A 26,258-nucleotide genomic window follows, 5' to 3' on the forward strand; every position below is an offset into this window, starting at 1 on the left:
CTGCCATTGTTGCAGGTTTTCTTGCACTGCTGTAATCTGTCTTCTTGTTTCTTTTCTCGTTTTTCTTCTTTTTCTTTTCTTTATCCTCCAACAGCTGCTGTAATCTCTCTTCTTGTTTATTTTCTCGTTCTTCTTGGTTTTTTTTTCTTGTTCTTCTTCTTTATTTTCTCGTTCTTTGTTTTTTTTTTCTTGTTCTTCTCGTTTCTTTTCTTGTTCTTCTTGTTTCTTTTCTTGTTCTTCTCATTTCTTTTCTCGTTATTCTTGTTTCTTTTCTTGTTCTTCTTGTTTCTTTTCCCGTTCTTCTTGTTTCTTTTGCTGTTCTTGTATTGCTGCCATCAAATCTGCTAAGCTGTAGTTTGATTTGCCACTTCTCATTTCCATTTTTTTTCTTTTCCGTCCCACTCTCTGACACCAATTTGTTACGCCTCTGTGTTCGTTGGTTAATTTTTCGTAGAAATTCTTTCCGAAAAACTTCAGCGATACAAGTACTTTCTTAAATAAAACTTGTTTATTCTTTCTCAACTCAACTTTGCAATACACTTAATTTCCACAGTCATTTTATTTTAAACACACGCTAGAATTCACAACGATTCACGCAGTTTACTTACGGCTTGACTCGATTATCTGTCTCTATATCTCTCTGTCTCCAATTATCTCTGCCGTCACTTCTTGCCTGTCTTATATATACAAAATAGAGGGCGTCTGGCCAACACTAGGACGTTCGACTGGTTTCTCGATCTTTCTAGAACTCCAAAAGAACTCCAGCGCATGTTCCCAGAGTCGCGCGACTTCCGCTGTCGTAACAATATTAATTTAGCATTATTGATTAATTATGGCTACTAGATTTATAAACGTAAACTCACACGTCTGTTCTAAACATTTGAACTATAAATCCTGTTTCCGGGTCTGTAAAGTCCTCGAATAATGATAGCGTCGATAAGAGTCCTAGAGAACTCCCGAAGAACTAAAATAACGTCATCAAAATATTCTTATCCAGCAACTTTGAGGTTTAAGGAAATAAAATATTTCTGTTTTGGTCTGCTGTTTTAGATTATATCTCCCGCATCCTATAATCATCTTATTTACTCCTCTGAACAAATAGTTAAATACAAGTCAATCATTGTAGGCTTATAGCCACTTTTTCAACTTTGTCATTTATTGCGTGAACTGTATATACAGTTGCAATATGAACATCAGAATATAACATGAGAATATAATAATGAAATTGAAGTACGTATTTCAATAATGATGTTGCATCCAACAATGAATTAGGACATAATGGGATAGTTATTGATAGAACATATGTTTTCCCTCATTGATATTGTTCGGTCATAACCTTTACCTTTAAATCATGATTCATGACGTAATTATAGCGTGAAACAGCCTTATAAAAAAGGTTAACTACATCTCATATGTTAAAAGAGTGTGCTAAGGAAGTTTTGAATTCTACAGAAAAGTTCGTTGTTTAGACTTTGTTCTTGTCAATACGATGCTCGACTTCCATTTCAACTATATGTTCAAGTGCAAGTGAAACTGTGTATAAGACTTGACCTTACTTGACAATACGAGTAATAACCTTCAGTGGGTGTCGCCATAAATGGCGAAATGTTTTATTTTCGGTTTGCATCATAGATTTCCTCACAGTTTGATGTAACACGTTGGGTGCGCATTTGTGCAGATCACAACTCATGTTTTGATTGACAAAGGTTATCTTGTTTATGTCATGCAGAATGTGTTTATTTTTAATTTTTATTGCTCAAGTAGTTTCAAAGAGGGCTATGTATGATCATTTATTTTTATTATTATTATAGCGAAATTTGTTTAATTCTTCCTCTTCTTTGAGCTATGGAGAGAGAATAATAGTTTGATATTATTTCTAAATCCATCGGAGTTGTTTTATATCCCGTTTGGCAAATTTTACTTTGGTCCGGCTTTCACCCATTCCAGTTTGTAACAACTCATTCTTCATAGTTTTCACTTCTTCGTGTATATCAAAATGTGATATTACATTGACTACTTGTGTTTATTGTGTGAACCTGTAATTTATATTTAAATAAACAAGTTTATTTATTTGAAGTTTAATGTTTTTGATAGGGAACAGAGTATGGAGAAAAGGGAGACTCTGCTATGAAAGTAAGCATAAATATTTTTATTAGTATTTTAGTTGTTCAAAGTCCGTAGGCTGTATGTGTTTTAACATTTTGTTTTTGCATATGCAGTTGTATATATGTTTGTTTAACCTGCCATTAAATATTTAAGTAATCGAACAAATCGTTAGTATTATTAGTAAGTTGAAGTGTAATGGTAACAGAGTAGATAAAACATTAATGACCATAATGTCTATTTTGTCTGAAAATACGAAAGACTTTCTCAAATGAAAATAATTCAGTTGTTTTGAAATATTTAACTCTAGTATCGTCAAAATGCTTAATAGAAGAGAGTAAATTTCTATGCGAGTACTCACACAATTCGAACCGAACGGACAAACGAAACGAGTGAAGTGAAAAACACACTAAAGTTTGAACTTTCTTGTACGTTAGTGCATGCATTGCCAGACTTATAAGATAACCCTATAAGTGTAAGTACACTTACAACTTGCGAGTAAAGTAAAGTCACGGAAGAAAAATATCGTACTACTGTATTATGTATATATTTATTGACGCTATAAATATAATTATACATATTTACATAGCTTGCGTAAAGTACCCATGACTGCAGTAAGCACTTTGAATATTATTTGAAATTAATTTTGGATGCAATATGTGTAAAAAAATACATGATGTTACGATAAAATCACATTAGATTTGTTGTTTCAGTTAAAACTAAAACTAGTAAAAGTAACATCATGTTATTCGGCCTTAGACTTATAGAAAAGAAACAGAGACCTACATTGTTCGAATGATTAGAAATTAGAATAGTAATGGTTTTATATGCAGTGTATGTATGTAAAATTCTGTGTTTCTAAACCAATATTTTTATCCAGTCAGTGTTAAATCAGTATAACTATTTTATTATTTATTTTTTTATAGACAAGAACAGTAAATGGTGGTCTTGAGGTTCACATACACTTTTGGATTGGAGCTCAGTGTTCAAAGGTATATATGTATATATATTTTTAAGGATTTAAAAAAGTTTCATTGCCTTACATTCTAAATTTGTAACTGCAATACACAGCACAGCTGGACCATTGTGCAGCTTTGTATTTAACTGCAAACAAACAAAATTATACTTCTTCATGTTTGATGTGAAAATATAAAAAAGGGACAGAAGTGTTGTAGTTTTGTTTTAATCAGCAAAGACAGCATTGTTTACCTGCACTTAAAAATGTGGAGGCATTGTTTATAGGCTTCAAGTAATTATTCTATAGAAATATAGTCGCATGTATTAAACAATTGTAATCTGTTAAACTGAGTATTTAGCTTGTTATTTAATTTATACATCTTTGAAAAGTTGAAAAATGATATTATCACAAAAACATTTTCATTGATTTTTTAAAAATCATCAGTGTTGTAATTAAGCCTATATAAAACTGCATGAAAAGAGGCTTGCAGTTTGAAAGGATATATATATATTGTTACATCTCTGTGTTCGTTTGTTAATTTTCCGTAGAAATTCTTTCCCAGGAACTTCTGCGATACAAGTTCTTTCTTAAATAAAACTAGTTTATTCTTTCTCAATTCAACTTTGCAATACACTTAATTTCCACAGTCACTTTAACTTAAACAAATGCTATAATTCACAACGAACGATTCATGCACTTTACTTACAGTGGTTATCGGTGTTTATAACTTCAATCTCCCTCTCTGCTACTCCAGTTTCGAATGATCCTCTCCTTTGTCTGGCGTGCTTATATACAATCAAAAATGCGCGCGTATCACGCACTAGCATCTTCATGAATCTTCTAGACACTCATCTCGTGTTACCAGCGTCACGTGACTTCTGCTGTCGTAACAATATATATATATATATATGTATATAATGTAAAAATGAGAAAAGTATGAATTAAATACTAAAGTGAGACTAGTTTATTCTATGTAAACTTTTACCTAAAATGAAAGGATATGTATATGTACCAGCTGGAGTACCCAGTCAGTGGGACAGGTGAAATAAAAACTCATTTGCAACAAAGGATAGGAAATTGTGCTTCTATATTTTTGTAACATAATAAACATTAAAAGTTGAATAAAAGTACATAAAGGTACCAATACTGAAAAGAAAAACATAATGTTTTCAAGAATTCTATTAACACGATTGATAAAGAAATGTGAAAATGTATAAGGAACAGATACACACACACATATTGATGTTTATTTATATAGATCAGATACTTTTCTGATTAAGCTTTAAAAAATGCTTTTAAACTACTCTTTTAAGCAAAATGACAATCAGGTTTTTAAACTATAATAAATACAATTATAAAATCAGTTGTTTAAACAACATCTTCTTTGATTCTGCAGTTCATGTATTATTTATTATAAGAAATTCTGAAGTATGCTATAATTATAAAATAACAACTTTAGTTTAAAAATATCTTTCAATAAAATAATAATTCCTCCATGTGGTAAAATAATTGTGGTTCTAAAAATCATCATAAAATAGTCTGTGATATTTGGTTTATATAGATTTATTTGGATATTTTAGTATAATATTTCAAATTATAATGAAGACTTTCTAGTTTGTTGAAGTTTAAACTGCCTATAAATATTTTAGGGCTTATAAAATTTAGTGCTATTGAATATGCTTAGGAAATTATAAAAAACGTGTAATTATGTCTTTTTAGCATGGGAGTCTGTTAAAGTAGAATCTAACATCTTTGAGATTTAATACCTGTTCATAAGCTTCACAGGTACAAAAACTACAATGAGTAGATAGGTGCTTACCCTAAAGTAACAAACATATAAAAATTACTTTCACTATTTGCATGTTGTTTTTGAAAGTGGTTGATCCTAATAAAAAAAAAGTCAAAAACAAACAGAAAGGCTAATATACAGAGACATGAGAAAAAGGTAAGGCTAATATATATGGACCTGGGAAAAGGTGAGGCTAATATATAGAGACCTGGGAAAAGGTAGGTGATAACAGAAGCTTACTTCCTGAACTGAAGTTAGTGTTCCAGGTTATCGAAATTTTCAAACAACCTTTGTTGTACCAATGAAAACCTTATAAGATAAGTTTAGAACATACTTATACATGAAAACAAAACATCATAATTACTCTAAGTTAATTGAATTGATTCGATGAATGTAATTAGTGGAACTCAAAAGAAAAATGTTTGAGATCTGTATTGATGCTCATTAACTGAATAATAAAAATATAAATTGATTACTTGTTTTCTCAGTTTTTAAAGACTTTACTTTGGAAAAATTTGATATTGTGTATAAAGTATTACATGTAGGTTTTAGTGACCAAGAGTTATAAATGATATGATTAAAATGTTAAGTGTTATTTGAAAATGTATTTTAAGGACAATGAACTAGGATATAGGCTCAAGTATAAAACTGAATTTTGCAAAAGGTATTTTTAAAAAGAGGAGTGAATTTAAGATATAGGGGTTGTATGTATAGTGTAACCAGCTAGCTCTTTCAATTTATTTTTCTTACTAGGATGAACAAGGTGTGGCTGCAATCAAAACTGTTGAGCTAGATGACTACTTTGGTGGTTTTCCTGTTCAGCACAGGGAGGTGGAAGGCCATGAGTCAAAACGTTTTATCTCCTACTTTAAAAAAGGCTTGAAGTATGTATAGCCAGAAAAACAGTCCATTTACTAGTCTTATTGCTGTGCTGTTGATTTGAAATATTTTACATTTTATATGAAAACATAATTTTGTGTTTTGATACTAAAATAAAATATATTTAATATCAGTCCATTATATTATATGTTTGTACTTAGGGTGCTAGAAGGTGGAATAGCAAGTGGGTTTCGAAAAGTTGACACATCTGTCAAACCATGTCTTTTGCATGTTAAAGGGAAGCGAAAACCTATCATTCGTCAGGTCTGTGGTCTTAATGTGAAAACTATCAGATTTTTTTAAATTTAAAGAGCAATTGTACACTATGTATGTATGTTGTAATATTATCATCAAACAATCTTTCTCACACTTAACATATTAGCAAAATTGTTAATATCTGATGGAAAATTTAAACTACATCTATCAATAATTTGTTTGATGGATATAATTGTTCTGAGAACAAGCTAGTATTCAGATTCTGGTTTCTCTTGCCTTGAATTAATATATATTTAATCAAAATATAGTATTAGATGCTCATATGTGGAAGAAACTTGACTCTTTTTGTTTCTGTCACTGCTTGAATACATTTTACCAATACTTTCACTTGAACTTTTTTTTTTTAATTCTGGTGTTTTAGAAATATACTGAACAGTAAAGAAAAAGCTAATTTTACTTAACTTGTGAACTACCTAGGTTTCTATTGTTGTGGATTATAATGATTATGTATATTAACTTAGGTCTGCTTTTTTTGCATCCTTTCTTATAACAGTAAATATTTCTTTTGCTATGAGGTAATTCTGTAGACTTGGTACTGCTATGGTAATATTTACACCTTAACCTACTCTTAAAATAATTGTTTTATTTAGCTGTGATGGGATTTATATGTTTGTATATTATACATTTCAAAATCATTTACTCAAATAAAGTCTAAAATAAAATATTTTGAAGTGTTACTTGTTGAACTAAACCAAAAGCTTATAGAGGTAGAGCTTTCATAATTTACTAAATAATTCATCAGTAGTTAGATATGGGGAACAGTCTGAAAAACTGTATCCTCCATGATACTTTCAATATTTTTATTGTAATATGTATGTTTCAAATGGGAACTTGGTTGACATTTTAGCTATGACCAAAAGTGTATTCTTATTTTTAATTTTTAGACTCGAGGACTTGGCTGGGAATATCTAAATGATGGTGATGTTTTTGTGCTTGATGCAGGAGAGGTTATTTATGTGTGGACTGGTAAATATGCAAACAACATGGAAAAAATTCAGGTGAAGTTCAAAGCTGTCCATTTATCACAAAATGTGTAAATAATCCTGAATGTATTATTTACAGATTTTCTGTTTTGATTCTGTGGTGACATTTGCAGTATATAAAATTGTGTTCAAGTTGTGTAGTACTAGTTCAAAATTATTTAAAACAAATTAGATATTTCAAGTACAATAATAGACAACCTGTTCCAAAAGATGAATTACAGCTTCTCACAACACTTAGAAGCTGTTAAAATTCAAATGTCTAGGCCTGTATTAGACTACTGATAAATGAAAATTATAAATGTTATTAAAAATAAATTCATATATTCTCTTCTTTTTTTCAAAAAATAGTGTTCTATTCAGAATGAGATCATGATATAACATAAATTTTGTGGACGACAAGAGTCCTGCTGGTCTATTGAGGCTATTCCATCCACTAAACTAAACTATTAATAAAAAATGCAAATCAAAGCCAGTCCTTATCATTCAAATATATTTCCAACCTGCCTTTAAGCTCCTTTAAATACTACTTCCACCACATGTGAAGGCAATTCATTCCAAAGGCCAACTACCCTGTTAGAAAAATAAAGTTATTTAGCTGAAGATGGCTTCCATTCTGAAAAAACATTTTGGTGAGCAGAGCACAGATAGCCCATTGTGTAGCTTTATGCTTAACTTAAAACAAACAAACTATCTGAAAAAATTTATATTTATGTCCCCAGTCCTACCATTTTCACCATTAAGTATTATCCTGGTAGCCCTCCTCCAAATCCTATCCAACAGTTTAATACCCTTCCTTAGATAAGGAGTTCAAGTCTGAACATAGTACTAACCAGTGACCTATACAATGAATTCATAATATCTTTTGACTTGTATTCAATTTTTTTGTAGATACAACCTAAAATCCTATTTGCCCTACCACTAGCAATAGCACTCTGCTTGGATGTTGTAACATCTATATAGGTTCCCCAATATAAAGCTTAACAGTCTTTTGTGAAAAAATACCCAAGATTTGATTAGCAGATCATTGCAGAATCTACTTATATTTAATAAATAATTTTATATACATGTATGTAATATATTAAATTCAACATTGGATAATTCACTACAGTAGTGCATCAATTATTAGATTTTAGGTAACTGGTCTATATAATATCAATTTGTTTTTACCTCTAACAATTAAGCTTTTAATTATAATTTAAAAAAGTTGTTTAATTTTAGGTACTTTACTTACAAAGAGGTTTTTTTTTTCATGTGGTTTAACAGAGGTGGGAGGATTTAAAATTAACATGTTTTTTTGGTACTGAAGTGAAACTGAATGATATATTGCTGTAAAAATTTCATTTTTAAAAGCACTTACCTATTTTTCATGCTGTTGTGTTTCCTTAGCTTGTTTTTAAAGATTGCAAAGGTTCTGTGACTAAACACTAAAGATTACTGGAGTTTATATTTTTTATATTTCTTTATGCAAAAATCTTAAAAATGAAATTGGTGACTATGAACTTTTAATATGTATATCTACCTGTTTGCTCATTCACTCTATGGATACCTACTGTATATAGCATCCAACCTTATCATATTTAGTGAAGGTATGTAATATTATTTTATTTTGCATCTTTTTAACATACAGGGAGCGAGAACTGCTCAACAATTGAAATCTGATCATGGGGGAGGTTCAATAGTAATAATTGAGGATGGTAAAGAAAAGTCTTTGCTCAAAGAAGAAAAACAGGTAAAAAATATCACTTTCATTCTTCCTAAAGATGCATAGATAGTATTTGTAATGTGACAGGTTAATCCACTTTTTCGTTATTTTTATGTGGTGTTGATGTTGAAGATTTCAATTATTTTTAAAATGTTAAAATGCATTTCTAAATTTGTAGAGATAATAACGTAAATAGTAATTTCATTTGAGACATATTTCAATAAAAAAGTTCTTAAATTTTAAATTTAATATCGAATAATAACTGTTGACATATGTATGCCATCTTTATATTTTTATAAGTGACAATCAGTAATTCATTAAATGTACATGACATTTGTTAGCAGAAAATTATAAATAACTATAGGGAGGGTATGCATGTGTTAGTAATATTGTTTTCAGAAAAAACCTTTTATCATTTTTAATATACAATTTTAATTTCTACCCTGATTAATTTCCTACACCAATACATTCCTTGTTTCAGTGCCATTAGTTATTTATTTCCTTTTCTATTTTTCAACAAGAATAAATGGCTAGGAAAAAGTTGTGGATCTAGCTACTTGCCAGTTCAACTAATTAGAATGATATTATTTTAAAACTTTATTTACTAAGCTATTTAACCATTCAAGTATTTGACTACTTGATTAAAAATAAATTTCAGGTATTACTTGCTGTTTTTTTTGTGAATTTTGCAGTTTTTATGTATATATTTGTTTAGAATAATAAATGTTGGTACTCGAGCTGAAATGTTCATGAGTGGCTGGTCTGTTCCATGAAATTAATTTTTATCAGTATTGAAAAAACTTCCAGTTCCTTGTTTTGTTATAAATAATTCCAAATTACAAAAATAGAAGTTACAATTGCAGGAAAGTAAAACAAGATTTAGTTATACAGGTTTAATAATTGTTCTAGACTACAATCTATCCCTAACCTTTTTAACAGTGTTAATATTTATGTTTCATGAGTTTTTATTCAAATTTTTTTCAAAGGGGGGATTTTTATTTGGTGATTGATGTGACACAGGGCATTCAAGTTCTGAAGGTGCAGTATGTCTATAAACATTGTTTAGTTGTATTCACTAAGATTTTTTTAAACAAGTAATGTCTAAAATGGTACAATTTTAAGGGTACTTAGCTTATTCACAATAAGAATTATCATCTAGAAATAAAACTCAAATTTACAAAAGATCTAGAGAGGAAGCTTTCCCTCAGCCATATGGAAAGGAACTCCTGGTGTTATCTTGGAATACTGCTTTGTTCTGTTAGTTATGTTTTGTGATTAGTGGACAACCATTGCAGAGAATACATTTGAAGATGACTTTAATAGCACTTATAATATATTTTTTTCATAAAAACTAGTAAAACTATATCTCTAATGTGTCGAACAATTAAAAGTTTGAATGGTTGCAGCTTATTTCAGACATTTGCAGACTATGTTATCAGCAAATTAATTTCAAAACATTATATCTTGATTGATTTTTTTACACAGAAAGCATAACTACCTATAATTTTATAATGATAGTCAACCATGACTCAAGAGTTTTAAGCAATTGGCACAAAATTTTCGAAACAAGCATACACTTCTTAGAAGTGTTTTATAATAAATATTTACTTAAAACTATGTTTGTGATTGCAAACAAAGGAAATTAGATGAATATAACATTGAAGTCTTAAATTCTAGTACTGTAACAAATTGAACTTGTTCTCTTCACCTTAAATATATATTCACTGTATCCAAATATGACTTCTCAGCAGCTGACATAACTTATAAAATATGTTTAGATAATCCAATTGCAACATCATAATAAGAAAAGAACTATTGCACAAATGATTATTTTAAAATGAAACTTTAGCATAAACTTTCTTTATACCTGCATTAAATTTCAATTCAGCACAAAGGAAAAAATATTCAAAAGTACTTGTAAAAAATATAGGTTGGTTACTGATTTACTGTTACAGGTGTAAAGTAACTAAAAGAAATTAATCAAAGCACATGATTAGTTAAAGCATCAATAATTGACACTATTGGTTTCATAAAAAATTTTAATTTATGAATTTTTGGGAATCCAGCAGGCTTAATATATTTTGTAAACACTTTAAAATGCAATTTTTAATATATTTTTTCTGTATATATAAAAAGGACCTCTATAACTTTGCTGTTGTAGTGTGTAGGATCTTTACCAAGTATAACCATTGGTACACTTTACTTTTGCAATAAAATTGCCAGCTATTGCATTTTTTTATTTTATTTATCTGTGCTGCTACTTGGTTTAACAAGAGTCTAGTATTTTTTTGTAGGTAAAATACTTGGTTCACTCTAAATCTTTTATTTGAGAAAAGATGTTAAACTAATCTACTAGTATGAGTTTATATTAGTTTATAGATATTTTGCATAATCTTTCAATTATCACTAAAGGCTCTGGGTCATTTTCTGTAAGAGATTCAATAATTAATATGAGTATAGAAAGAAAAATGGGTTTTCTGATGTATCCAACAGAATGTATCGCTGAATATTTAACACTGTATTTCTAAATGTAAGTGAAGTTTTTTACTATTAATGAAATATATCCATCTGAGTAGGTTCTCAGTAAGTTAGTTATAAATGCACAAAATGTAACTGTAGTCTTATGTGCCTTGGGTAAACACTTCATAATAATCATGCTGTACCTTCAGAATTGTTCTTCTAATATAGATGCTCTTTTGTATGAGGTTATGTAATAAATAACATTGTTATTAGGGCTGAAGTTATATCATAAGTAAATGAAAGTATAGGACTTGACATGTAGACATTTTTTAACCATAAGCCACTAATGGATTGCAGCAGATTGTAAGGAAAATGTGATCTCTTTGAATTTTGTTTAATGATTTATTAATTTGTATTACAATAGCTATTCCATGTCAGTCATGGACATTTCCTGATAATCAGCATTTCCAAATGTGGTTTAATATTTCCAAGAAATGTTAAGGGAAAATTTGTGTATTTTGTAAGGCAGACGTGTCTTAGCATACCATGTCAAAAGTTCACAATATGCCACTGTGATAGTCAGCCTCATTATTTGGCTATGAGTAGCTGCATATGAAGTAGGTGTTACTGATTGTTTACTTTCCCTCTGATCATCAGTCTTAGAGTCACTAACCTGGCTGTTTAACTGTAGTGTTGTAAAAAGGGCAATTCAGGTTGAAGTTAACCAAAACACATGATTTGTATAATATACATAATTTCTCAGTCTGCAACTTTTGCAATATATAAGCAATTTTAAGTTAATACTTGTAAAATATTGTTTAAATGTTTGTAGAATAATATTCTTTAGAAGAAAAAGTTGTTTGTTAATTACCAGTCTACCAACAAACAGGTCCCCAGAAACTTGAAAAAATTATAGTGATTCAAATTCAATTTTATGGGGAACACAACAAAATGGTTTTGAAATTTCTTAATGATGATGAAAATAAAAAAGAACTTGGTTAATATATTTGAACAGTATTTTTCAAACCTCTGTTTTATGATTGGCAGGTATTTGAACAGTGGTTTCCCTTAAAACTTAAAAAGGTGAAGAACTATAAGGAAGTCCCTCATGATGATGAGGTGGATTGTAAGCAACGGAAAAACATAAAGCTTTATAGGTAAATGACTGTGAAGACATCTCTAAATTTTGTTAGAAAATTTATATGACATCATGTATACTAAAACTGACTCTTTAATGGTATTTATAAAATAAGGTAAGTGAATTTGTCAGTTGCATTGTAAATTTAGTTACTTTTAAGATTGTGTTTTGAATGTTTTATGCATAATGTTTTTGTAAAGTTACAATGATGTTTGTAAAAACAGTTGAAATTATTAATTCAAATGATTTTTTTAGTTCAAATAAATGTTTTTATATTTCACTGATGTTTTTGGGGAACTTTGCTTAGTAAGTTGTCATTATATTTCTCTAACTTCCTGTAGTTAACCTTGTATAATAATGTGGAAATATCTTTCATCTAGTTCTATGGGAAAATGTTGTATAGACCAAAACTTAATATTATTGTATTACTTGATACTTGTTTAAAAGTATAATAGTATCTCCATTTTCAAATAGTTTTGTTATATCAAAACATTAAGAAATACTTGTAAAAAATCTTCAAGAGGGTCCAGATAACCACAGACTAATTATGTAGAATAGTACTATTAAAAATACCAGGGATGGTGGTATAGTAGGTGTAAGAGAAAAAGGAATATATACTTAGATACTTACAACTCCTTTATTACCAAAATAGATACTGCATCACTAGAAAAAGTCGCTTCCAAGACAATACACACCTCTTCACACAGAAAGTTGTGCATCTGCCTTGGAGATTTGCATGTCATTAGCCTTTAGGCAACTCCCTCCTAAACTCACGAGATTTATCATGGTTTGTGCCACTGCATAATGATGTTGTTATGCAGTAAATATATTCCACCAATAGGAGAGTGACACAACCTCCCTGCACATTAGCTCTCTCCATGTTTTTGCACTCGTGATCTTTATTCTTTTTCCTTGGCATTGCACAAATTAGACATGCTTTGTTTTGCTCATAATTTACAGGGATTTCTAGACTAATCAATCTACTTTATTTATTTTCTTTCATCCAATTATGAACTCTGGAGTTCTTGTAACTTCATCATCTAGTTAGAATGAGGAATATCCTCACTAGTCAAGTTTCTAACTTGGGTACTGGAAACATGTTAAATGTGGATGATGTGATGGTCATTATGCATAGGGTAGTGGGTTCTATTATGCAGCAGGGGAGTTTCAGTGCTTGTCTATTCATCTAGCATTCCTTCCTCTCGTTCTGAGAGGGAATATGACAAGGAAGTCTATTCTGACCATTTGTTTCCTCCTCCTGGTTATGCCTTAAGAACTTCCTTCCTGTTGAGGAGAATTTTCAGACTTCCTCACATTATCGGGACCTTATTATTTAGGTATGTTCTGCTCTATCTCTCAATCTTATAGGTATGTTCTGCTATATTTCTCAATCTCATGTCTTATGACACTTCCCATTCCCTCCTTCACATCCCTCACCCTAATGATATTGGCATTCAAGCTAATTCATTTTTAGATCAACTCTGTTCCTGTGATCTTATGCTTTGTCATGCAACTCTGAACAAGAATCTTACTTGAGGCACTTGGACCCAGGACAAATCTTCACACCAGTGTGCTCGAACTTTTGGCAATACAACAAGCATGTTCTCATTTCATACCCTTTCCTGGTGGATCATTTGGTTATGATTCACTCCAACATCTCCATTGTTGTATCCTACATCAACTGTCATGGGGCACCAGATCCAGGACCCTTTGTTTTTAAACATTAGGCTTTTATTGAGCCAATTCTCAATGGGTTCACCTCATTGCCTGTCACATACCAGGTGCTATGAGCCTCATTGTGGATCAACTTTTTTGGTGTTTTCACCCTCAGGTTTCAGATGGGTGTCCTGGGGATTTCACTCATCAATGCTCTTGGTATACCCCTCAATTCCAAACTTCTCCTCTTTTGGTCTTTTGTCCTTCATCCTTCAGCTCTGGCTGTGGATGTTTTCAGTCAAAGCTGGTCTAATAATTTATTGTATGCATACCCACCTCTCTGACTTTTACCATGGGCCCTGTCATTGATTTGCAGCATTCCTTTTTTGTGCCCTCCTGGTGACACCTCTTTGACAGGCTCAACTCCAGTTCCCTCTTCTTTGCCTACTCTCTACCCTTCCCCCCTCTTCCCACACCTTCTCTCTTGCTTCAACCATACACATCACTATTCCATCTAGGGATCACATCCATCTACTATCAGGTTTGGGATTTGTCCAGTCCATCACCCATCAAATCGGACTTTCCCAGTAACCTTTTTTCTCTCTCATTCTTTTCTTTTGTCTACCCTGTCCATCTACCAGTGTAAGTGGTGTGTTTTTGATGTTTGTCCATCTGTCACAACCTTCATCTTGACCATCCTACTCCTGATTCTTTCATACCCTTTTTCATTGTTCAAATCTTCTACTTTATCCTGAATGGTTTTTCCGTCCTAAGACTTCAGCATCTCAAGAAGGTGAATGTTCTTTCTCTCCTATTTCAAACATCTATGATTGATCTGATATGGACCATCTGTTGTGTCCTGTTCATGCTGGCCCTCACCTTTGCCTCTTATTTCCTGGGTTTCTTCTTCCAGGGACTTATCTCCATCTACTCTTGCAGGCTGGGTCCTGCAACTGCTCTATTTGGTCTACTCTTCATTGGGACTCAATACCTGCAGACTGTTCCATATTTTTCCTCATCATGTCTGCCACCTCACCCATTCCCTCGTCTCTCGTTTCTGACAGTTGCTTGATGAGATCCTTCAATTTGGCACGTGGACTATGATATCTGTCTACTGTCCAATCCAGACCATACCTATTGCATGGTCTATCATGGAAAAAGCCAGCACCAGGGGGTGTACCTGATTCCCTGGCTCTTACTTGCTGGCTTTTCAAAATAGGTTTATGCTGTCATCCATTGCACTGTCTCCAGTAAAATACCTTTCTGACTGAAACAGGACTGATGGAGATCTGGGCATTTTCTCCAGGTCTCCTTATTGTAAATTCTTCCCCCTTTTTCTTTGAGTGGAGCAAGGGAGACCCTTACCACTTGCAAGTTTCTAGCTGGTATGGAGGTGGACCATGGAGAACCCTCATTGATTGGGACCTAATAGCTGGGTCTAAAAGTGGAAAATGTGGTGGTGATGACACTGTTAGTGTAGTTCAGGTCACTCCTCATATCATTATACCAACAACATGCTAGAAACACTTACTAATTTACTGTGCCCTGCTCCTGCAGTCTGCATCTGTTCAGTAGAGTTGAGGTAAGCACATCACAAGACTGTGCTCCTCTCCTTCAGCTTGCCACTGTCCAGTAGAGTTGAGGCAAGCACATTCCAAGATATCTGCTCTCCTCTTACAGGCTGTGACTGTCCAGTGTAGTCAAGGTGAGCACACACATGCACATCATTATACCACATACTTCTCTTGTGGTCATGCCTGTTCAGTAGAGTGGAGGTGAACACTCACTACGTGTTTCATATTACATAATTTATGACAGGAGTCTGACAGTAAAATTGAGGCAAGCACACTCCACCATTACATACTATGGCATGAGTTCTCTATACTCCTCCTGCAGCTTGTGTCGGTCCAAGAGTCTGCTGGTAGAGTTGAGCCAAGCATGCACTATTAATCTCTGTGCCCTTCTATCGCATCTGGTATCAATCCAGTAATTCTATCGATAGAGTTGAGTTGTGCACTAGGTATGGTCTGAATATGCACCAACCATGCTACACACATATTGGCTTTCTGACTTCTTGTATGCAAGCACTTGGATGACCATGTTCTTCTTCTTCCTGTATCCATGACACATGTGGTTTGCTTGCCTCTTCCTTCCATCTAGTCTGGGCAAACAGTGTACCCTGGAAGAAATGAGATGCAGTTTCCCATGAGTGTATTCCTATGGAGCCCATGCTACCAGGTGTCACATTGCTTTGGGCACTTTCTGATGGGAGCTCAGCTAGGTAACTTTTGCACTGGTCCCTGCACGTTATGAACATGGGATTCTAACTTTCTGTGTAAAGAGTTGTGTATCATCTTCGAAGTTAACATTTTCCTTACTTGAAAATGTATTTCCAATAGATATTTACCTTTTCATACACTTCCCACCCTTGCTCCACATTTTTGGTGCAACTTAGTATTTTTTCCCTTGTCAAAGATGAAGATTATGGGTGCAAAAGCATAGAGGGAGTTAGTGCACAGGAAGATTGTGTCCCCCTCCTATTGGTAGAAGGCTTTTACTGCATAATAACATCATTATGCAGTGACACAACTCACAAGAAATCTCGCAAATTTAAGTGGGAGTTGTCTAAAGGCTAGTGACATGCAAATCTCTAAGGCAGATGTACAGGGAAGATAATTTTCTGTGTGGAGATGTGAGTATCTATAGGAAATACAGTTTCAAGGGTAAGGAAAATGCTAACTTCCAATTTTTGCATTAATTTCAAAATATTTACTAAAAGGTATCATTGAATTATTGATAGCCATTTTCTTAATGTATGTCTGTTCTTGTTCCAACTTTGAAGTGATAAGTCACTACAGAGTAGGTTCATCCACAGGAGTAGTTTAAATTTAGATATAGTATATATATATTTTTTTTAATGCATGAAGTTAATACAACAGAAAGAATGGATGCAATGGATACAGTTAGTCATATTTTGAAGATTTTGGGAAGTTTTTAAATGGTGAATAAGAAAGTTTATCATATTATTAAATTCTTTTAAGTGTGTATGTACATGGCTAAACAAAACTATACTGCTGTTTTTTATAACAAATTTATTAATCAGAAAAATTTGTACACTCTACTGATTTTGTGGTTCAAGCTGTTGAACAGAAACATTTGTACACTCTACTGATTTTATGGTTCAAGCTGTTGAACAGAAAAATTTTTACACTCTACTGATTTTGTGGTTCAAGCTGTTGAACAGAAACATTTTTACACTCTACTGATTTTGTGGTTCAAGCTGTTGAACAGAAAAAATTGTACACTCTACTGATTTTGTGGCTCAAGCTGTTGAACAGAAAAATTATTACACTCTATTGATTTTGTGGCTCAAGCTGTTGAACAGAAAAATTTTTACACTCTACTGATTTTGTGGCTCAAGCTGTTTAACAGAATTTGCTTAGCAGATGAGTTCTTTAAAGTTCAAACTCTTTTTTTTTACTTTTTTATATTAAAGTGTGTATCACACTTCTGTCTTTATTAACCAATTTATCTGATAAGTTGCAGAGTCTTGATGATGCACAACATGGAACTTACTTTTATGTTTTCTCCCCAGGTGCTCAGATGAGGGGTCCAAAGTAGAGCTCACACAAGTAAAGTCTGGTCCTTTAGAACAATCTGATCTGAATTCTCAGGTAAGCCAATGTGTAAGGTAACATTATTAAGATTTTATATGAATACAAAAAATACAAGTTTGACATTTTATTTTACTTTGGAGGGGTGGGGAGATAGTTCAGTAAAGTGTAGTAGGAAACTACAATTCAGTATAATGTTTTTTCCAAACAAATTATACATACTGAATGTTTTATTGCAAAAGGAATATATGGTGGAAGTATTTATGTTTTATAAAATATATATTCTTGTAGATGAGTTTTTAGAATAAACAGTATTTGAGGGCAACCAAGTAACTTGTCTTTAGTAATTATTTTTATAAGAGATGCTTTTGTTGATCAAAACAAATGCAACATTTTACATCATATTTTAATAAGAATGAAAATACTGTAACATGTAAATTAAACAATGTTACATTTTGAAATTTTCTGTGAATTGTTTTGTTTGGACACTGCTGATGTATAATGCTAACCACTGAAAAACGTTCAGCATTTTATACTGTCACTAATTCAGTTTGTTATTATATATATATATACACATATAATTTAAGGGCAACAAGGGACCTTTAGGTCCATCTAAGCCATCCAATCCACTAAAAAAAAACTTTAAAGCAAAAATAAAACACTCAAAGCTAGCTGTTATCATTCAAATATTTATCAAGCCTGCCCTTAATCTTCCATAAATTGACTGCATCCACCTTATCCGCAGGAAATCCATTTCATAGGTCAGCCCCTGTGAGAAATATGAACCTGTCTTAGCTGAAGTTGACTCCTACCTTGCCAAAATTTTTGTGTCCTCTAGCCTTGCCTTTCTCATCATTAAGTACAAAAAATGCTCATGAATCAACACTATAAATTGCCTCAGCATCTTAAACACCTCAATCAGATACCTACTAACTCTTCTTTTTTCAAGAGAAAACAATTTCAGAGATATAAACCTCTCCTCGTATGACAACCCTTCCATTCCAGATATAATCCTAGTAGCTCTCCTCAGTAGTACTTCTTCACATTTCTTCAACCACTCAGTAGCAGTTTTATTTAAAAATGTAATAACTATTTAATATCTCAGACAATAATTAATCTGACTGGTCTTACAATAGAGTAATAACTCCATTACATAATAAAGTAACTCGTGTATTTCTATGATAGAATCCAGACAAAATGTTTTTATAATATTATATATGTTTATCACCATTAGTAATTTAATACATTTTTAATGGATTCAACCTAAAAAGGAATTTATAACTCTTCTTTGCAAGTATTTAGGTTGCTCTGAAAGTTTGATACATCTGTTTGTATAACTAGAAAAAAATGTCTAACAGATAATTAGAATAGTTATTGCCTGAGTGGCACCTGGAATTTTAGATGAATGATTATTTGGTTTAAACATTTAAGATAATCTTTTGTATTGAAAATTGGAATATATATGTCAGTTTAAAACTTTAGACATAACTGGATTGTATTCACTACTGTTAAACTGGTTGTAATTAAATGTTTTAAAAATAAAGGATTATATCAAAAATGTGTAGGGTAGTTTATGTTTGTAAATACTGTGATTGGCCAGATAAGAATGTCTGAAAAAGTTATTGAGATTTTGTAAAATTGGTTCTATGTTCTGTAAATTGTTAGTTTAAAGAAGTTATATCACTATATTAACAAAATGATTTCTGAAGTTAGTTTGTTTAAGGTTCAAAGAATCTAAGGTTTAGAAAATGTGTCTGTCTTTGACTCTTTTAAAAAATTCTATTTAAGGATTTTTCTATAAAGTAAGAGTAATACTTTAATATTCTCAGAAAATATTTTAATATAGCTAAACTTCTGATATTTCACCATTTATGTAAACATAGCTAAAGATTGGAAGCAATATTTCACTTTACAGATTTTCAGAAAATGTTCTTTTTTCATTTATTATCTTTGCTGCTCAGCTGGTGTGTGTGGTTCCTTTGAATCTTCCTTTCTAGTCTTTCTGTTTTGTATGCACTTCCAGCTTTCAGGTGGGTGGCTTCTTTTGGACCTTTGCAGTAGCATGTATTTTTTTTTATGTGCCTGCTCTTTTGTTTACTCTGATCTAGAAACATTATCTTTCTGATGTTTTAAATGCATGCTGAAATTTTGAAATGTTTATAATCATACAGCTGGTCTTTTTTTTTATTTCAACTAAAATTTTATACTGACTCTCAAAGCTTTCACTACCAAAGATGTTAAACAGAATGTAAAGAAAACAGTCTTTGTATCCAGCTTGGTTATAATCCTAACCCAAACTAGTTTTTCTTCTATAAATAAAATGCTTCATTTAGTAGTAAGTTAAATCCACAAGGACCCAGCTGATTGATGAAGGTTTAATTTCCACTTATCCTTTTTGTTTACAACTATTTTATCTTTTTGTAAGGGTAACAATTCTGCAAGCAATAAGTTAAACCCACAATGACTCAACTCATTGAGGGATGCTTAATTTTAACTAAGTTTACTTAGTTTACTGTTTTGTAAACTAGATTCTGCTTGTGAAAATAAAATAGTAACTTATATTCTTTCGGACTTACAGATCCTCTGTAGCACTTTAAATGGAAAAATTATTATCTTAACTGGCAAATATACAGTCTTAATTCCTTTCAGGCTTAGTTATAATAACCCGTAGAGAATTTAAAAAATTAATAATAAAAGTATATTGATTCTACCCACAGTTTTTTTTAACTGTTTGATTATCAAGACTGTCAAAATAGAAATTGGAAAGGAACAGTTTAAAATTGTATTAATTTTTAGTGATACATTAATAAAACGTATTTTACATTTTGCAGAATGTATACAAAAGTTGTTTTGCATCATTAAATGATCATATGATACTACAAGTTGAATATAGTTTAAAGTATAAAAATAAGTCTATACATTTTGAATAATTCATTTTTTCAAATAACTTGCAATTTATTAAGCTATTAAAATAGGAGTGTTATGATAATTGGTGTGTATTATAGATATTAAATATTTATTCATAAATATTTTTTCTGTAATTAGGATTCATTCATAGTTGACAATGGAGAAGCTGGAATCTGGGTGTGGGTTGGTAGAAAAGCTAGTCCAGAAGAAAGAAAAAAAGCACTTGAATTTGCACAGGTAAATCATCAAAACAAAGACAAAAATTTCATATAACTATTTTGTGCTTGCACAAGAAGTGAGGAAGGCTGCTTTACTAAATGATATATTTATGTTTGCATTGCTCTAAAACATATTAAACTTCTAGTGATCACATACACAAATGTTTCAGTTTTTGCATGTTTTATTTTTATCCTTTTGTATCTACAAAGTTTTCTATTTCTTTTCTTACACGGTACTGCTGTTAGAAAACATTTATCAGATACTTTTTGTTACATGACATATTTAATCACTAACCTCAGTTATTCCATTAAGTTCAGAGATGGACAGATTAAAATTTTTATAATTCTCTGATTCTTATTTTTACACCACGTTACACAAAATATTTTCATTTAATCATTTTCACTTTAAGTTAGATGTATGTAGCTTGGTCTACCAATATTTACAGATCAGTAGTGAGCTCAGTAACTGAATGCCTTGAAAAAAGGGCCATGACCTGTTCCTAATAATATGTGATTATATAGAATGACACCCAGTAAAATATTGAATATGTGGACAAAAAAGTTTCATTTATTATATGAGAAGAAAGACTTTTTATTTGATTGTTGTGCAAACAGTTTGTATACACTGTCTGAACTATAACTCACTATTAAGGTAAATGAAGTCTTTTATATTATATAATGACTCACAAGAGCTTCCTTGACACTTGCAACTGTGTTTTAAAGTTTTTATGGAAAAAACATCTTTTCAGCTATGGTTGTTAATGTATGCATTTAAGTAAAGAGCATATTGTAAAAAAAAGACATTGAAAGTTTTGAAGATTATTGATTTATTTTTACTTTTTTTTTTCAAGGGCTTCATTGTCAAAAATAACTACCCAAATCACACTCAAATAACAAGAGTAATAGATGGTGGAGAAACTACTGAATTCAAATCTTTATTTAAGTTTTGGCGGGATGTAAACCAAACTACAGGTCTTGGAAAAACCCATAATGTGGGAAAAGTTGGTGAGTGTTGTATTCCAAGTGCTATTGATATATTGTCATCATGAACAAAATGTGTTCATAGAATACTAACAGTAGATTTGCAAAGCAGTTGAAACTTTAAGAGAAATTTTTGTGAATTTACAATTTTATGATATTATAAACTTTAACAATATTCTTTCATCAGTTAGCAACAGAATTTTACCAATTTACGGTCACAGAGAACAGTGCCCTGCTAGGCAACAGATACCAGTGTTTCAGATGGTTGTTTGGATGACAATAAACAGGTCTAATCACAGTTAAAAACATTGCAGATTGTCAAATAAAAATAATCAAGTAGAATACCAGTCTATGCTATCAAAATACAATTGTTTTGTATGTGGCTCCAGGGCTTCTTGCTATAACATAATATAATGGCCAAAGTAGCTTCTGAGGTGGAAGAAGTGGTAATTGAAATTTCATCTAAATCTGATGGTAAAACAGAACCAGATGATATGCAGTTGGGATGCCTACTCACAGTGACTGAGAAAACAACAGGGAACAAGCTAGAGATAAACAAAAACATCGTAATCAGCAGAAAATATCATAACAATAAAAAAATTTCAACTCAATCTCTGATAACATTGTTAAGTAAACATAATGCTAGCCGTTCTCTAGGTACACAGTGATAAGTTCCAGTAAATACAGTGAAATGTGGCCCACTTTTAGAATATTCACTGTTTGAAAAGGCTGTTACATTATTTTTGTTTTATTTTTTATTTTTGCCAATCACTATTGAAACCACACTTCATATTTTACTGACCAGAACTTGTAGCATGCCAGTGCCTTGTCTGTTTATGACAGACATCAAGTAGGATTTTGTTTCCAGGTAATTTATATATTCTTGTGTTAAAAAGCTAAATTGAATTGACTGTTATAAAATTAAATGGATAAAAAAGTTCAAATCATTTATCACCAATGTTATGATTTAAAGCATAGCATATTACTGACTAGTACTTGCAGCATACTGGTAATCTATAGTCTTTTATCCTAGGTATAACCAGTATCTTTTAAATAATTTACATTGTTCTGCACAAATGTTAAGCAAAACTGAGCTGTGATTGTCTTCTAAAATTAAAATAATAAAAGTGTTCAAATAATTTGAAACCAGTGTTAAAAATTTGTTTAGAACATGTTTCTACTTTCTTCTCAAACAACTGAGTTACCCTGATCAAAGATCACTCATCTGTTATGTATTATAAAATGAAAATTCCCAAAGTTTTCAAATATTGTTGAAAATTTCCAATATTCTTACAAAATTGCCAGTGGAAATTTACTGCTCTTAAAATTACCAAGAATTTTGCAATCTTAACTGGAAACATGAATTTTATATAAATGGACATTGTCTTTAGATATCTAGTGTAAATGGTATTAATATTACAGTAATAATTTAATAAGTTTCTTCATTAATGTAATCTAGATTTATACTAGTAGCTGCTATAATTAATGCAAAATAATTTCACCATAATAATTGCAATCATTTTTCAACTAGAAACAATAACATTAGTATAAAGCAATAACTGCTGTCATTAAGTATAAAACACAGTCTTTCACCATACATATAATAATTCCTATCATTAGTTCATTGGCATCAATAACCAACAGTTAAGTATTACAATAATGGCAGCTGCCATTGATGCACTACTCCAAACAGTAAATTTTTACAGTAAAGACTGATGCCATTGGTGCACTAATAACAATAGTTCGAGTATTTATTGAAATAACTGCTGTTATTGGTGCATTAATACAACTATTTTGAATTCTACAATAATGACTACTATAAAGCAAAGGTGAAAATGGGTGTCAACTGCCTTTTAAAGGTAGCAGAACATTACTGACACGGTTTCAATAAAGAAAGCCAAGGTGATGACATTGCAGAAGTCTTCAGGTAAGAATACAAACTGGTTGCATTTCTTAAATAAAGTGTTTTTTGAGGATGTTTGATGTGGGTGTTATTGGTAGGCAGTACTGGAACTTCATTGGTTCATTAGGTGGTTCCTCTGTCCTTGATAAGGTGGTTATGGTTTGAGACAGTTGTATTTCTGTCTCTTTGTGTTGATTAGTGGTAACTATAAGCTTATAATTGTCCCAGTTGATTGTCCTGTTATAAAACGTTCTGCCATGGTGAAGTTTTCTATTTTTAATTGTCTTGTATTGTCTTTGTGTTCTTTTATTTTTGTATTAAAATGTCACAGTGTCTTCTCAGTGTAGGTTTCTTTGCAGTAATAAGGTATATTACAGATGCCATTTTGTACCTATCAGTTGTCATCTTACGTTTGTTCTAGTATGGATCTGGTTGTCCTTTAGGATTTCCAGTGGATATCTGTGTTGAAGATTTGGGCTATGCATTTGATTTTGTTTTGTTCATATTATGTATATAACGAAGATAAATAACTGTAGTAGCTGTGTTTTTATTGTTGGTGTTAGTGTTTTTTTTGTTGTTGCTAGTTCTAGCTTTTTCAAAATTGTAAGAGTAACCATGCTGTGTAAAGTAATGTATAATGTGTAGGCACTTATCTTTGATGAAACTTTTTAGACGTTTTTACCTCTGCTATTTAGGTTTTTTTTGAAGATAAGTGGTGTGACTGAAGTTTAGGTATCTGTATGTATGAGTTGCTATTCTATAGTTGTGGGTTTGTTATTTTATGATTAAAAAGTCTATGAATGGTAGTGTTTTGTTATTTTCCATTTCCATGGTTAATTGAATTCTGTGGTCTATGGAGTTTCTATGTTTCCAGAAGGAAAAATCAGTATCATTGTCCATGTAGCCAGATTGCAAGTGTGATGTCAACAAAACACCTGTAAAAACTAGATAGTTTTTTTGTGCAGTTGAGTATTCTATATTTGTCATGATATTAAAGACTGTTTGGTTGAGATATTGGTGATTAATTTATTTTTGTGAGTGAATATTTTATTATTGTTTAGTTTTTGTTATAATAACAGTTAAAAGCAGAGGATTGTAGGAAGCTTTGTTAATAATTCATTGATGTCGAGAATATAGAAGGTGGACAGACAATTACGTGATAAAGATATAAATAGCGTGAGATGAGTGGGAAATAACAGATGGACAGAACCAGACAGATAATAGTGAAAGAGAATAAAGTTGGTATGAAGTTAACTACCGTAGAAGTGATTGGCCTAATGATTGACATTGGCCTAACGTTTAATATGTTAGAGTGAAACTAACAGTAGAAAAGAAGATAAGAAATATAACTTATTCTGTCAAAGCGTGGTTCTAAAGTAATTGAATCAGCCTGAGTGCACTTTGACAAAAGGAACAGAGCATCTTCAAAAGAAAGAAGACCAAACAATTATGATAACTCGTGCCACAATTGTAAGAGAATCACAGAGAATACTAGTGCGATAGAAATAGAGAAGATAGTTTGGCTTGTAAACTGAAATTCTAATATAATTGAATAAGCCTAAGTGGATATTTGACAAGAAGGAGAGAACTACATATATAGTATTATGATATGTCCATAATATCTATAGTGTTGAAGAATTTATTGTACATATGTTAACTTGTTCTGAATATATATATTATTTTGAAAACAAGTGAAGCGTGTGCTGTTTATTCTTCATTGAATTTATTGCTAACAAGTCACAGACACGTAGTGTAGAAGAATCCTAAGCCCAACAACAACATAGTATATATTTATACTATTAAGAAATATCACTAAAAGCCTTTTTTATTTTGACAATTGGCAAAGATCAGATTTTTAAATTCAGACAATGTTTAAAGTCTTAAATGTAAATATCTGCTAGGGCTGGAAAAAGTGGAGAACCCATGATAAAGCCATCTCTTTGTTCACAGAATGTGCTGTTGTACTGGATATATATGGGCTGTACAGACACTGCACTTCCCTGATAACTTCAGTGCTCATGGTTGAATACACTGCACTTCTCTAGTAACTTCAGTGCTCATGGTTGATAGGAATCATCATTAACAGGTTTTGGTTGGTGATATGGAAGGTTTCTGTCATGAAAACTTTAGAAGACAGGTTTTTCACATCAAACCAACTTTCTTGAAATTAAATACAAACTTCTTTTCTAACACATGCAAGATTAGGAAACTATTTGAAGAAACCAGCATACATCTTTTTCAGTAACGTATAGACAAAAACAGGCACAAAAATAGCAGTTATTCAGTGCTATCAAATCTCAGTTTGCTCAGCTACAAGAAATGCTCTCTGTATTAGACCTCTAAAATGCTGTCATTTTAGCCCTCTTTATTGAAACCCTTTCAAAGAGGCTCTGCTAGCTGTTTAAAGTAGTTAACACACATTTTCATCATGAACACACTGCATTAATTATTAATTAAAGAATGATTTGCATCATTAGTATTGTCTCACTTTAAAGTAAAGACACTATCACTAGAGTGTAGTTACCTTTAGTGTTAATTTTAGAATAATGAACTTCTGTTACTGGGGTAATAATGCTAACATTATTAATTTTATAGTAATGGCCTGCTGTCACTGTAGCTCTTGGGCTGACAGTTATAACTTTACATTACATATATTTTCATTAATATTAAATTTTTTGTTTAATAATTCAG

The 26,258-nt window shown here is 31.5% G+C and overlaps 1 protein-coding gene across 1 annotated transcript in view; it reads left to right on the top strand.

Annotated features, from left to right (window-relative positions):
* Positions 1 to 2,040: 2,040 nt before the first annotated feature.
* The window catches only part of LOC106466708 (villin-1-like), a 50,903-nt gene continuing 26,685 nt past the window's right edge, over positions 2,041 to 26,258 (top strand). The window contains exons 1-10 of the mRNA XM_013927006.2: positions 2,041 to 2,133; positions 3,030 to 3,095; positions 5,604 to 5,734; positions 5,891 to 5,993; positions 6,890 to 7,003; positions 8,616 to 8,717; positions 12,198 to 12,307; positions 17,540 to 17,618; positions 20,604 to 20,702; positions 21,535 to 21,688. Of these exons, the coding sequence (XP_013782460.1) occupies positions 2,128 to 2,133; positions 3,030 to 3,095; positions 5,604 to 5,734; positions 5,891 to 5,993; positions 6,890 to 7,003; positions 8,616 to 8,717; positions 12,198 to 12,307; positions 17,540 to 17,618; positions 20,604 to 20,702; positions 21,535 to 21,688 (964 nt within the window). The 5' untranslated portion in view covers positions 2,041 to 2,127. The remainder of the gene's footprint in view (positions 2,134 to 3,029; positions 3,096 to 5,603; positions 5,735 to 5,890; positions 5,994 to 6,889; positions 7,004 to 8,615; positions 8,718 to 12,197; positions 12,308 to 17,539; positions 17,619 to 20,603; positions 20,703 to 21,534; positions 21,689 to 26,258) is intronic.

This window comes from Limulus polyphemus, unplaced genomic scaffold (genome assembly GCF_000517525.1).
Source record: "Limulus polyphemus unplaced genomic scaffold, Limulus_polyphemus-2.1.2 Scaffold2352, whole genome shotgun sequence".
Taxonomy (NCBI): domain Eukaryota; kingdom Metazoa; phylum Arthropoda; class Merostomata; order Xiphosura; family Limulidae; genus Limulus; species Limulus polyphemus.